Source organism: Helianthus annuus, chromosome 16 (genome assembly GCF_002127325.2).
Source record: "Helianthus annuus cultivar XRQ/B chromosome 16, HanXRQr2.0-SUNRISE, whole genome shotgun sequence".
Taxonomy (NCBI): Eukaryota; Viridiplantae; Streptophyta; class Magnoliopsida; order Asterales; family Asteraceae; genus Helianthus; species Helianthus annuus.
The window spans coordinates 78,641,689-78,655,483 of record NC_035448.2 but is presented as its reverse complement, the minus strand read 5'-3'; the positions used below and the strand labels follow the sequence as shown (position 1 = coordinate 78,655,483).

The window sequence follows — 13,795 nt, the reverse complement described above, 5'->3', positions numbered from 1 at the left end:
ATATATCAAATTACATTTATTCAACTCGTGTAATAATAATAATAATAATAATAATAATAATAAGAATACTAATAATAAGAATAATAATAATAATAATAATAATAATAATAATAATAAAAATAATAATAATAATAATAACAATAAGAATACTAATAATAAGAATAATAATAATAATAATAATAAAAATAATAATAATAATAATAATAATAATAATAATCATAATAATAATAATAATAATAATAATAATAATAATAATAATAATAATAATAATAATAATAATAATAATAATAATAATAATCATAATCATAATAATAATAATAATAATAATGATAATAATAACAATAATAACAATAGTAATAGTAATAGTAATAGTAATAGTAATAGTAATAGTAATAATAATAGTAATAATAATAATAATAATAATAATAATAATAATAATAATAATAATAATAATAATAATAATAATAATAATAATAATGTGATATATGTTTTACGGTTGAAACTTGATATTCGGAAAGTTGGTTAGAAAAACGTATGGCATTGAGGGAGGCATGAGAACATTCTGTTAACCATCATCTCCGAGCATGGCGTGCCGTAGAAGGCATGGAATTACCAGGTCTTCCACGTTCAAAGAAGAGATCTGTCGTCCTCCTGTTGACACAGCGACCGCCTCCTCCTCCGCTCCCTCGTCGCCAGTGGCCTCCAAGAAGAACCATCGGGACTCTCCTCTCTCCTCCGGTTATGTTAATTCGCCGTTTCAACACAGATCCAAGGTTTTGCATTCTCTTCTTCTTTCCATTTTCATCATTTATACATTACCAATGATTTCTTCATCGTCATAGGAAACCTTCAACAACACAACAGAAACAAATCGTGAGGATTTTTTCACGCAACATGGTAATATGCAATATCAAAAACCACAGACAATTCAACTCACGGCATCTCGCGATGTAAGGCACCAAACGTGTAACTTTTTGTATATATACAAGTTGACGCTACCCGCGCGTTGCAGCGGGAATTAAATATCAAAGTTTTCATAATCAAATGCGAATATTCTTTATATATGAAAAACATATTTCTAGGTTATGTTATTTAACCATAGTAATGTACACAACATTTGGCAAACCATATAAACAAATATTAATAATCATCTTGAGTATTACTCGCAAACCATATCTTGTGATTGATGGTTTAAGTTGGCTATTGCCTCTATTGCATCTCCCTAAGTCCATCCTTACTCGTAGGTGATATTGCGCCTCCCCCTTTATAACGCCCCATAGCGCCGTCGCACACCATCCCGAGCGGCGCCATACGGCGGGCTCTGCCCTCCCCCGTGAAGAATATAACGGTGTGAACATTATTCCTTCTCTCACACACGTATATATATATATACATTGAAGGGTATAACCCCACTACATATCAATGTGATATAACCCCTGAAGGGGGTGACCACGGTCTAACTTAAAAGGAAGGTCAGAGTGTGTGAAAAATATTAGCAATATAATATTAACCAATTGATATTTATGTGTTGAAGCTTACATGATTATCTACAAAAAGTTATCAAAGATCTTGTCGTTTTGCGTATGGTATCCATCTTCTTATTACTCTTATTTGAAGGGGTTCTTCATTATCATGTGGTCAAATCGTTGATATCTCAATGAACTTCATTTTGAGGTTCCTGTGATGCAATGAAATGGTAAAAAGAGATACAATGATAAAATATAAATGGTCAAATATAAGAAAAAAGTACCGGTTGTTGAATAAATAGATTTGAATAAATGAATGAAATAAGCAGTAAAAATTGTAAATAAACACTTAATTCATTGACAAAAGTGAAGAATGTAGGGACAATACAACACTAAATAGTTATAAATTTGGTAATCTAAAATTCTAAATCATAACAAAGACAAAAGAAAGAATACATTTAAAGTATATTAGTTATCTGTGCTGAATTCAAAAAATATAACACAATAGAATAAGTATAAGTTAATGATCTACTAACTTTGTAGTATATTTTTTTCTCATTACATGAATAGCAATCAAGAAATTCACGGAAAACGTGATTTTTAGACAAAAAAAATCAACATAGATCCACAATTATAATCGTATAACAATCAAATCAAATGTGAACTGCACCATAATTGTAATTCAATTTTTGAGAAGGAACAAAGTGGGCTAAAAAGTTTCATACAGAATCATCAAAAATATATTAACACATGAATAGTGGATGCGAAATTTACACAGATGTGATTCAAGTGGATAAGTAAGTGCAACAGGTGCCACATATCCTATAAAATCCCACACCATCCTAAGGAAATAATAGGATACTACGATGTGAAGATATTAAATTTAAACGATTATATAATAAAACCCACTGATTGATCAATCCAGTGATTATGTATTAAATATTGCATGTGAACGCTACACTAATGAGATTGAAGCAAAGTGCACCATATTGAGAATCAAAAAAGGGGGACACTGATAAGCATGGAATACACGATGAAATAAAACAGAAATGAAAAAAGAGAACACATATTCATCATATGTATGGAAAGAATATCAAATGAAAATAATATCCCAATTAACATTCAAGTTGAGCGACTGTGATTCAGAATAAGCATAAGCGATTGAAATTACAATCAATTAGGGAAAATATGATAAGCATTTAATGATTGAATGGAATCAACAGAGGCAAGAGACATGTACCTTGGATGGCGAATTAGATGTTTTTGGATGAACAGCGGTTAAAGACGTGAAGAAGAAGAAGAAGAAGAAGATGGGGAAAATGTGATTGTAGAAACTGGGAATATGAAACAGTTTTGAGAATAAAGTGGGATTGAAATGTATGAGATGATTATGATTAATTAAATATAAGCAGAATACATAGAGGGGTCAGAGCATATATTTTTTTATTAATTAATTCATGAGGTTTGTCTTTGGAGAGCAAATATTATTTTATTAATTCATGAGGTTTGTTTAAACAGTGTGACTTGTGAGGAAAAGATGGTCGAGTGTGACGAACATCTATAGTATTAAGAGAAAAGGTTTTCAATAAACAGTGTGATTGATGAAGCGTGACTTTTCGGTAGCATGTGGTGGCTTTTTAGTTTTTGTAGTATTATTATATAATTTAATTAAGTAAAGGGGTATGTATGTTTGATTTTTAAGAGTCACAACTTTTCATTCTAAAGAGGTAACCCAAGTTGCTTTTTGTATAGTTATATAATATATAGATATTGCTTTGGATCCTCACACGTGAAATATGAAAGCATAAATTTTCCCTATTGTCGCATCCTTTCATTGCAAGGCACTCGTTAGTAAAAGAAAATTCAAGGAAGCTTATTCTTTGCTGTCCTTGTCAAATTAAAAGAACTTAAGCCCTAAATTATCCATTCACATCGAACTTCTGGAAACCTATCCCAACACTTTCTAATGATCACTAGACCAAGACTTGCAAAAAGACATCAGAAAATGATGTACGAATTTAGTTGATAATCAAGAAACTTTTGGGGCCATTTAAATATGGCCCCCAAGTTTTAGCTTATGTTTTTTTACCTGCTCGCCCCACCCCTGTTATAATTTACAAGTGATATGTTATTTAACTTGTTATTAGGGACGAGGTAGCAGTATGGACAAGAGAACTCAAGATATTCAAGAAACCTTTAAGTTGCAGAACAAGAAAACAGAAATAAATCGTGAGGATTTTTTCAAGCAGAACCTATGGCAAGATGGTAAAAAGCAATCCGAAAAACCACAGACAATCCATGAGCATCAACTCATGGCATCTCGCGATGTAAGGCGCCATAACTGTAATTGCATATTTTATATAGATCAAAATTTTCTTGTCAACAAATCAACTCGTGCTACTACGCTTAGGGTCTGTTTGGTGGGGTAATGGAATCGACCATGAAATAATATGAACAAAGTAATGGAATGAATCATGGTGGCGGTGGGTGTTAGTGGGTGGCAGGCAGGTGGAGGCGGCGGGTGGTGACTGGTGAGGGTGTTGGTGGTGGTTGGCAATGATGGCCATGGTTGGCGGTGGTGGGTGTGGTGGGAGTAAGGTGGTGGTGAGAAAGGTAAAAAAATGGGAATGGAATGAAAGAAAGCATGAAGGTGGATTGAATGAATTTGTGGTATTCAAAGGGAATATTATTCCTTGTGTAAGAGGGAAGGGCCGCCCATCAATAACATCACAAAAAAATTTCATGATACCAATTATCATTTGACCCTACATTTTATCACATCACATTTTAACTTCTCATGTCTTTTATATTAAAGAATTAATATTATTTTTAAAGAATGACTATCAATTTTTTAAATAATTTACTGTTTGAACATGTATTTTTTTCATTTATATTGATATTCACGTAATTTTATTATAAATATTAGTACACTTGTGATATTTGACACATATATAATTTTTCGAAAACCAAGTTCTTTATAACACAACATGTCCGAGTACTCTCTACCAAGGTCGAGTACTTGCAACTCCCCACTCGATGACCTGGGAATGCCTAGTGACTTCTGCAACCATGATTACACCCAATCACGATTTAACACTTCATTACTTTTATTAACATCAAAGTCAAACCCACACACAACACACATTACCATGACCATGATAACCACCACGAAAAAACCCATGACCAAGTGATAAACACCGCATGTGGTGGTGTATCACGCCGTCACTAGTATGATGGATATGTATCATATTACCGGCGTGCCTCGTCCCCCATAGGTAACTCCATTCTATTACTAACCAAACACACCTTTTTTATTATTTACTCACGATGTTTCATTCCATTCTGCCACCCATTCATGTATACTAAGGTAGTGTTGGTATGAAAGAATGAGAGGCGGAATGGAATATTACAAGGGAATGAAAAAAAAAAGTGTTTAGTTGGTCAATGTAATGGAATCACCCATTACATAGGGCATTTCATTCCATCAAATTAATTCCATCAACACCTCATTATTTTTTTTTCCATTTCATTCCCTCTCTTACCTTCATCACCAACACCTCCCACCACCAACATCACTAGCCACCCACCGCCACCACCACCACCCGTCGCCACCACCTTACACCAGCGCCGCCACCCGTCGTCGCCACCCACCACCCGCCGCCATCGCCATTGAACATCGGCGCCACCGCCACCAACCACTGAACACCGCCACCACAACCCACCGCCGTCGCCACCACCTCTGCGACTAACGCTAACGATCACCGTCGCCGCCATCGACTACCGCCACCACCCACAACTGCCACTCATCGCTAATTTTATTCCTTCTTCTTTTCCAGCCTACCAAACACTACAAAGTAATGATTCATTTCATTTCCATATGTTAACAAATAACACATGAAATAAAATGATCCATTCTATTCCTCCATCCATTCCATTCCATTACCTTAGCATTTTTTGGATTTCTAGGTTGTTTAGGAAAAATTTACAGGTGAATTTTGAAACCAATTGTAAAAGTAGGCAATTCCCTAGGGTGGGGAGCGAATTCACCAAATTTATTAGATGAAACCCAAATTTATGTTTATCAAAATATTATAAAAAAAGTTGAATATTTTCTTTTGGAGAATGGCTCCATCTAGGAGCCACTTTGAAGAATTCTCTCCACTAGTTAATTTTCAGTCTTACTGTTAGTTTCAAAAATCACATTAATGCTGGAGGAAAGCTTTGTGAAAAAAATAGACATTTTTTCATAAAACAGGAAAATATTCTATTCTATTCTACTATATATTAAAAGAGAAGTTCGGTGGCATACATTGACAACTCTTCTACTTTTAGCTTCGCATGCCCTTTAATGTTTAAATATAATTTTTTCATATAATGTAAATACATTGCTTTATATTTTGATAAAATTGCTTTTTTGGTCCCTTGTTTATGATTTTTTTAAATTGCGTTTTAGTCCTTGACTTTCTACCCCAAATTTCAATCATATTACAATATTAGTCGACTGGCTTTGCTACCTTCAAGTTTTGATATACCTAAATTTTCTAATGTTTCAACTTTACCCATTTACCATATATAATATACGTTTTTAACCTATTGTATTCTTAAATGATTTCCTTTCGCTAAATTCTTTTTTAAAGAACTAATTCGTCTAAATTCGAATTACTTTACGCTTTGATTCAACAATACATTGAGTTGAACTGAGTACGTCGAGACAAGCGCTTCCATATGGTTTGCGCATGACATAACACTTGGACCAATTCATTCAATATTTGTAAAGTGCTCACGGCGCATTGCCTGCGGGTTGTATTATGCAAATTGCAATTTACGCGTCTGTATAAATTTGAGTTGGTCTACGCTTAGGTTTAAAATGTTTTCGGGAAACAAATAAGGTCAAGTATAAAAAATTTTTTGGCTTATTTTATGTTCGCTTCCAGTTCTACATTTCGACCCCACCGTCACGCGCTAGGGGTAGAATTTATGCCCTTGATATGAAAATGTCTTTGGATTACATATGTTAGTTTTTCCGTTGATATACGTATGTTCGATATTTGCAATGTACATGCACCGCAACGCGCGCGGGTCTAATTACTAGCTATATCTTAAAAAACAAAGTCGGTGGAAACCCCACCGGCTTTGCCTCCCTCCCCCATACTTTTACGATATTGCAATTTTAGCCACTTAACTTTGGTACCTTTAAAGTTTCATAAAATGACAAATTTAGTCCCTAAACTACTACTCCATTTTACAAATAGTTTGCTTTTGACACCCCAACTTTGTGGTAGTTTCCTTTACAGCCCCAACTTTGTTATAGTTTTCTTCTTACCCTAAAACTTTATCAAATTTTATTTTTACCCTTTCTTAGCCCTTAAGTCTAGGAAATGCAATTTATAACCACTTAATTTTTTATGAATTTTCTAAATGCCACTTTGACCCCCTCGAGAGTTTTTGGATTGACGATATAAATTCGAGTTAGTCGTGTCGCGTATAATACGTTATGATTGTACGATATAAATTCGATTTACGTTACGTTTTGATCCAATCACAATGCAACTATAGGATACATTGAGTTCAATCTGATACGTCAAAACGTGCGTTTTCATATAGTTAATACACCACATAACGCTTGAACTAATCCGTTCGATATTTGTGAAGTACCCGCGCCTACTTTTTTCCTTACTTTGGACATAGATATTTATTTATCGTTGAATTTAATATAAGTATTTCAAAATCTTTTGTTCTTCTACTTCTTGTATGTTCGTAAATATGAGTAGTAAGTGTATTGTAATTCAGTACTCTCCTTTAATTTTCCATTTTGTAATCCAATAGAAGTGTTTTAATTTAGTACTCTCCTTTAATTTTCCGTATTGTAATCTAATAAAAGTGTTTTATTTCATTTTAAATAAGAACGGCTCCTGCATACTGTTGTTTTTAGGAAACCACCTAGTAATACAAAAACTCATTACATTTACTCTCTAACTCGTTGTGACTAGCTGCTGCCGACCCATCACTTAGCCTTTTGAAAATTTTGGACGTTGTGTCAATATCAGCTTATGATTTACATAGAATAATATGTTCATTTCAAACACATGAAAAGCATTTTTTTCGTATGACAGGTAGCGATTGCAACAGCTGCTAAAGCGAAACTACTACTTCGAGAGATTAAAACTGTAAAAGCCGATTTAGCATTTGCAAAAGAAAGAAGTTGCCAGCTAGAAGAAGAAAATAAAATGCTTCGAGTGGCTCATGAAAAGGGAGATCACCCTACAGATGATGACATGGTATATTCTTGCATGCAATTAATTTACTTACATTATAACTTTTTTCTTTAAATAGTTATTTTCTAAATTAATGATAACAAATGAGGAATTTTCGAAATTAGTAGGTGGTTTAGGATGGGCAACCTTACTTCTAGGAACTTTTTCAAAATTCTTTTACTTTTAAGTATTTCGCTACCCGTACGATTGAACTCAAGGCAGATCTAACATTTTTTTTTGGTTTGTTGGTGCGGCAAGCACACCCAATGGTTTGATAGAGGGCCAATTATTCCTAACCTAGAGTTCGCTAATCAAAGGAGTGAACTTCAATTTCCTGAGATTCTCCCTGCTTTGCTTCTGTTTGTCCAAGTTCGCTTGCCACCTATGTAGTACGGGAACGGCTAAGGAACAGGGGTACGGGGACGAAACGGGTACGGAGAACGGCAAAACTTAAAATTCCAAGATAAGGGTAAGGCAAAAAAAAAATATAAAAAAAAAAATATATTAAAAAAAGTCCAAAATAGATATACATATATATTGATGTAAAGTGTAAACTTCAAAAACACTACACCAAATACCAAACATTTCCCCATTTTCCCGAAACCCTTTTTAGAAGTGTTCCTTAATACTAAATACACATGTGCAATACACTAGATGGGTTTTTTCATGACCTGCAGAAAGATTTCTTTATAAAACCAAACTAGCAAAGCCCAAAAGTATGATGAAATTGAACATTGCAATAAAACAATATAAATCAAACATGAAATTGTTTTTGTACTAAAAAATAACGTAATTCAAACATTGCGTATATAATTTACAAACAAAAATATACAATTTAGACTTTGTCAAATAAGAGATGCAGCCTTTTCATTTGACTACTCTAAAAAATAATATTTTAATATTACCGTCACGTCACCGGTAGATAAATATTTAGGTGATGTTTTTAAATGCCACATAGACACTTGCCCAACCAATAAAAACCATTCTCTTTCATGACCTACTCAAAAGCAATAAAAATATCATTTATCTCTTCTCTCTTCTCTCTCTTCACCCCCACTCACATAACTTATTTTTTATCATTTTTCCTCACATACACATTCACACTCTCTCTCTCCTCCAATTCATCATCTCTCTCATCCACATCATTTTCTCTTTTTTTAAAAATGCCTAAAAATGACTCTATTGAAATGCTCTTAAATTATATGTAAACATCATCATCTACATCTTTCTTCTTCTACGTTCTTCTGTAACTCAAAGTTGCAGATAGCTCTAAAGGCATCCAGGATCTTGGAAGATGGAATAAATGGACCGAACAGTTGTGAGAATATAATAAGAAACGTCCTCGAAACGTGTAGACGCCGTCCCCACTTTCCCGGAAGTGATTCGATGTCATCCCCGTATTCCCGAAAGCGTTACGTACCCATGGCGTTTCCATCCCCGGGATGGGTACGCAATGCTCCAAGCCGTCCCTGTTCTTCATAGCTTGCCACCCGATTGGAGTTCACTTGTCATACTAGCAAACTTGCTAAGATAGCTTAGCTTAGCAAACTAGCATGTGCGGAGGTTACTTAAGACGAGAGGGGGCTTGGGCCTCCTCTGAAAAATGTAAGTTTAGCTAATTACTTTCAAATAATATTATCTTTCTTTGGTTGGGGCCCTCCTGATCCAAAAGGCACCCCATCCCCTTCAATTTACCGTAACTGCATAGTACATAGCAAATCCGTCGAGTTCGCTTGCCACAACAAACTCAAAAAAACATTTTGAAATTCGCCTTGTTCGCTCATAGGGTAGCAAATCGTTAGTAGTGTAAGAAAACTATGAGAATACTTCCTAAACCACCTAGTGATGATAAGAAATGAATGGTTGGTGTATAATTCTTGTAGTGACCATGCAGAAATGATTTTTAGGTTGGATATAAAGTCTGGGTTGGTCAATAAGTAAGATAAGCGACTTGAATGAAAAAAGTTAACTCTCCATAAGTAGCGAGTTATAGAAGTTGTTTTGACATTTGTTTTGGTTTAATTTTTTTTTTTTTTTTTGATCAGATACGTCTGCAACTTGAGACACTTTTGGCAGAAAAGGCTAGGTTGGCTCATGAGAACTCAGTATATGTACGTGAGAATAGCTGCTTGAGGGAGATAATTAAATACCATAAACTGAGTATGCAAGATGTTGTGTATTTGGATGAGGGTATCGAAGAAGTTGCAGAGATTAATCCTAGACTTTCCAGGACGCTTTCTGTATCGCCCTCATCGCCTTCATCACCTGAAAACGGACTCCCCATTGATAGTGATAATCCTCCACTTGTAGATTCCATGAACCTTTTAGTAGGCTGATTAATTTTAGATGCTCTCTTCACCAATAATGGTATTATTTTATTCAACAGTTTTATGATATGATCAATCTAAACCTGCGACATAATATTACCAGTCCACTACATGAAAACTCACTCGTCCATAACAACCCAAACTGAATTCTAATAAGTATCCTCTAAAGTTGTTTGCTAAACCACTAAAGGGGTGTTTGGTGTTGCGTTTTCAAAATAGATTTATGCGTTTTCAAAACTGTGTTTTGAAAAAGCATGTAGGTACATGCTTCTCAAAAACTGCTTTTTAGAGGCAGATAATCATTTTTTCATCCAAACATTTTTTTAGATTATTTATGTTTTACAAACGCAATAATCAAATAATCACTTCAAAACGTAATTCCAAACACCCTCTAAGACATATTGAAATTACGGAATACTCGTTTTTTATTCAATTTGAATACTTGATTAGGATATACAAAATACTTAAAACTAATAGAAATCACCATCAACCAACTCAACTTTACAAGAGCTTTGGCAATGCAAGGTGAAGGATGAAGTGACAATAGGGATGTCCTTATATGATATAATTATAGCTTGAGAAAACTTGTATACATTTATAAAAAAAAAATTATCTGGGCAAAGGGGCCATGTGAGTCATCATTTAAAAATTAAAAATTATATAAATATACACTTATTTTGTTATATTTAACTCTAAATAAAAAATTAAGAAATGTATATTCAATCTATAAATGGCTAAAAATATATTTTGTTTATAATATTTACTAGTAGAAAACCCACCCGATAATACAGCGGCCACAATTTGTTACCAAGAATGTCAAATGGGTCAAATGGGCTACATGTCATTTATCTTTATGCACAAAATCTCCTAACGTGGATGGACAAAATACTCACCACTTGAAGAACGGTATATAATTCTAAACTTCCTATTCTTTAAACTTAAACCTGAAAATCCATATCTCATTTAATTAAAATCTTGAACACTCCTTAAACAACAAAGACTCGGAAAAAAAAATTTGCCAAAGGAGGGAATCAACTTATAACTTATTAATTTTTTAAAAAGTTGAAAAAGACTTAGGGGCTGTTTGTTTACCTCTTAATGAGGCTCTTAATGGTTCAGACCTTTTACTGGTTCAGCACTTAATGGTTCAGACTGTTTGTTTCACGAGCAGATGTCTAAATGGTTAAGACATTTGCCTCTGAATGGTTAAGATTTATACAGAGTCTGAATGGTTAAGACCTCTAATCTAAATTGGTTAAACATTTGCCTCTGAACGGTTAAACATTATACAGGCTCTTAATGGTTCAGACCTCTTACTGGTTCAGCACTAAATGGTTCAGACCTCTTACTGGTTCAGCACTTAACCATTCAGATGTTGCCAAACAGCCCCTTATAATCTGTTTGGGATTGCTTGTGTTGTGAGTGAAGAAGTTAATAAGTCACAATTTCTGATTTAACTTTTTAGAGAAATCAACAAGTACTTGTAATAAGGAATCCCAAACACCCTCTGAAGAGGTATGGTCCCAAATCACAAGTGCACACATGTTATGGGGACCACACCACATTCCAAGATGGCGTCCACATCACACAGGCGCATCCAGAAGGTTCTAGAACCTTCTGGAAGAAACCACCTGGTGACAAGAAAGATGCTACTACAAACAAAAAGGACGACAGGTGACACCAATAAATAGACGCCAGCAGCAATTGCAAGATCCTTGGAGGACAAGCCGACAGCCAGTACAAGCGAATGCCTAGCCGGAACAAATAATCGTGCGCCACATCACCTCTGGGACTGACGACGTCAGAGGGGACAAAAAGGATATTCATCCTGGTCGAACAGCTGGCGAGCACTGGCTAGCTGGCATGCCTCCTCCTTCACCATTCTCCGGCTATAAATAGAAGACTCCACCTCCAGGTTTAAGGATTCGATTTCTCACTCTTACTCTTGACACACACTTATCCTCAATACAAGTACTTATTCTCACGCCGGAGGGTGGTCACAAGAAGAACCCCCATATTCCCATCCTTGTGGCAAGTCACCGATGTTGTTGCTTTGCAGAACACTTATGTGAAGATCAGCTTAACGACAAGTGAAAGATAGAGACTGAACCACTTTTCACGAGACGACCAGCTGAAATAACCTAGCGTTAACCAGTGTTTCATCATTAGCGCCCACTACATTTTTACAACTATTTTCATCTCTTTTCTTTTCAAAAACACTCATTAATGGCTGAACCAAACACTTCTTTTCAAATCGGCGTAGAAAGCTCTCCGTTTGGCGCGTCAGCGGACAACGCACACGTCGAAAGCCACCAAAGGGACGAGCACGTCGGGGGAGAACACACGAGTGCCGGAGGGGCTAATGTCTTTGGTAGTGCTACTCGAGTAACCCAACAGACACCTCCTGGCGCACCAACCGCAAGCACGATCAATGTGGTTTTCCCTTCACTTCCAGAAGGAGAAACAGCCGCTTCCTGGTATGCTAAGTCCCAAGAAGTACTCAACCTGACTTACGCGCAGATGTGCGCACAGGCGCAGTTCCCGTTACAAACACCAGTGCAGCAAGTGCATGTGATGTGCAGCACTCGTCGCAACACCCATCCCAAAGGGCTTTGTGACTTCACCGAGAATCTACTTATGACACTAAAGCGCACCAACAATATCATCCAACAGACAACTACCAATACACCAACAGTACGCGCAATACGCACTGCAACACTTGAATTCCCAACAACTCTTACCAGACATGACCTAATGTGCGCACGCCAGTACGCGACCGGCTAGGTCCGCGCATAATGGAAAAGAATTTGAAGGTATGACAGATGAATATGACCTGTCTTACCAAGAGGGAGACAGCACGAGTGTGTTCAGCAGACTTCCACCAAACCATGAAGCATACAGACCTCGCGCACCCGCGGGGTATATTCCGGTAGCAGAATATGATTTCACTTTGAGTTACCGACCACAAGGCGTAGCTGAATATTCCAAGTTTATTAGGGAGACAGCCATGGCTCCCCTCGAGAAAACAAAACTGCCGCACAATGTTGGGAAATAAAATGGGCTCACAGACCCAGATGATCATATCCAAGTGTTCATAACTGCAAGAGTCGTAGGAGGATGGTCACTTCCAGCATGGTGTCACTTGTTTGTCCAAACCTTTGTGGGCAAAGCACGGGCATGGCTTGACAGCTTACCATCTGGGAAGATTAAGTCATGGATGGACTTCCAAGAGAAGTTCATGTCACACTTTAGCCAACAACGCAAATATACCAGAGACGCGGCAGATGTCTTGAATATCTGGCGCAAAGAAAACGAGGGCATTGAAAACTTCATTACGAGGTACAACAAGGAATGTCTAGAAATCGGTAATGTTGGCGATGAAATCATGCGTGCGCATTTCATGCACGCTGTCAAAAGTGATTATTTAATACGAAGAGTGAGAGGAAGAGACGGAGGTCCAAAGGATTGGAAGACCTTCATTGAGGCAGCTAAGATCATCGCGCAAACGGAAAAACAATTGGCCGACGATGAAAGTCGTCAGAACAATTATAGCCAGCATGCCAATGAAAGGCGTAACAAAAAAGGGTGAATTTGTGACAACCGGTAATTAACGCCTTATAATTACATGATTAACAAATGTTTACGGCGATAATAAATAGTGTTTAAGGCACGAATTAACTTAATTAGGCTCTTAGTATGCCTAGGTACGCTTATCGGACGTTACAATGCGCGTATGATGATTTTCGAG

The 13,795-nt window shown here is 36.0% G+C and overlaps 2 protein-coding genes and 1 long non-coding RNA gene across 6 annotated transcripts; 2 read left to right on the top strand and 1 right to left on the bottom strand.

Moving 5' to 3' along the window:
* The first annotated feature begins 470 nt into the window (after positions 1-470).
* On the top strand, positions 471-3,915 carry LOC110889276. 4 transcript variants are annotated; one of them, XM_022136785.2, is made up of 3 exons: positions 471-773; positions 865-950; positions 3,628-3,915. In XM_022136785.2, the coding sequence occupies exons 1-3, from the start codon at positions 585-587 to the stop codon at positions 3,893-3,895; spliced, it is 543 nt and encodes a 180-aa protein (XP_021992477.2). In that variant the 5' UTR covers positions 471-584; the 3' UTR covers positions 3,896-3,915. The 4 variants fall into 4 exon arrangements, with proteins under 4 accessions (XP_021992477.2, XP_021992476.2, XP_021992475.2 ...); XM_022136784.2 differs by having other exon boundaries at positions 843-950; XM_022136783.2 differs by having other exon boundaries at positions 843-950; positions 3,614-3,915.
* LOC110889277 lies at positions 1,480-3,090 on the bottom strand. Its single transcript, XR_002563499.2, has 2 exons — positions 2,707-3,090; positions 1,480-1,678 (listed from the first exon to the last, which is right to left on the bottom strand). It is a non-coding gene; the product is annotated as an uncharacterized LOC110889277 (long non-coding RNA).
* Positions 3,916-7,229: 3,314 nt separating the features above from the next.
* On the top strand, positions 7,230-10,075 carry LOC118479369. Its single transcript, XM_035985442.1, has 3 exons — positions 7,230-7,247; positions 7,580-7,744; positions 9,766-10,075. The coding sequence occupies exons 1-3, from the start codon at positions 7,230-7,232 to the stop codon at positions 10,054-10,056; spliced, it is 474 nt and encodes a 157-aa protein (XP_035841335.1). The 3' UTR covers positions 10,057-10,075.
* The last annotated feature ends 3,720 nt before the right edge of the window (positions 10,076-13,795 follow it).

What these genes read in the sequence shown, in the direction of transcription:
- LOC118479369 (XM_035985442.1), top strand. An exon ending in ACCCTACAGATGATGACATG is followed by an intron (nt 7,745 to 9,765) that starts GTATATTCTTGC and finishes TTTTTTGATCAG; the next exon opens with ATACGTCTGCAACTTGAGAC.
- LOC110889276 (XM_022136783.2), top strand. Translation starts at nt 585, where the DNA reads ATGGCGTGCCGTAGAAGGCATGGAATTACCAGGTCTTCCACGTTCAAA. An exon ending in CGTTTCAACACAGATCCAAG is followed by an intron (nt 774 to 842) that starts GTTTTGCATTCT and finishes TCATCGTCATAG; the next exon opens with GAAACCTTCAACAACACAAC. An exon ending in AACTCACGGCATCTCGCGAT is followed by an intron (nt 951 to 3,613) that starts GTAAGGCACCAA and finishes ACTTGTTATTAG; the next exon opens with GGACGAGGTAGCAGTATGGA.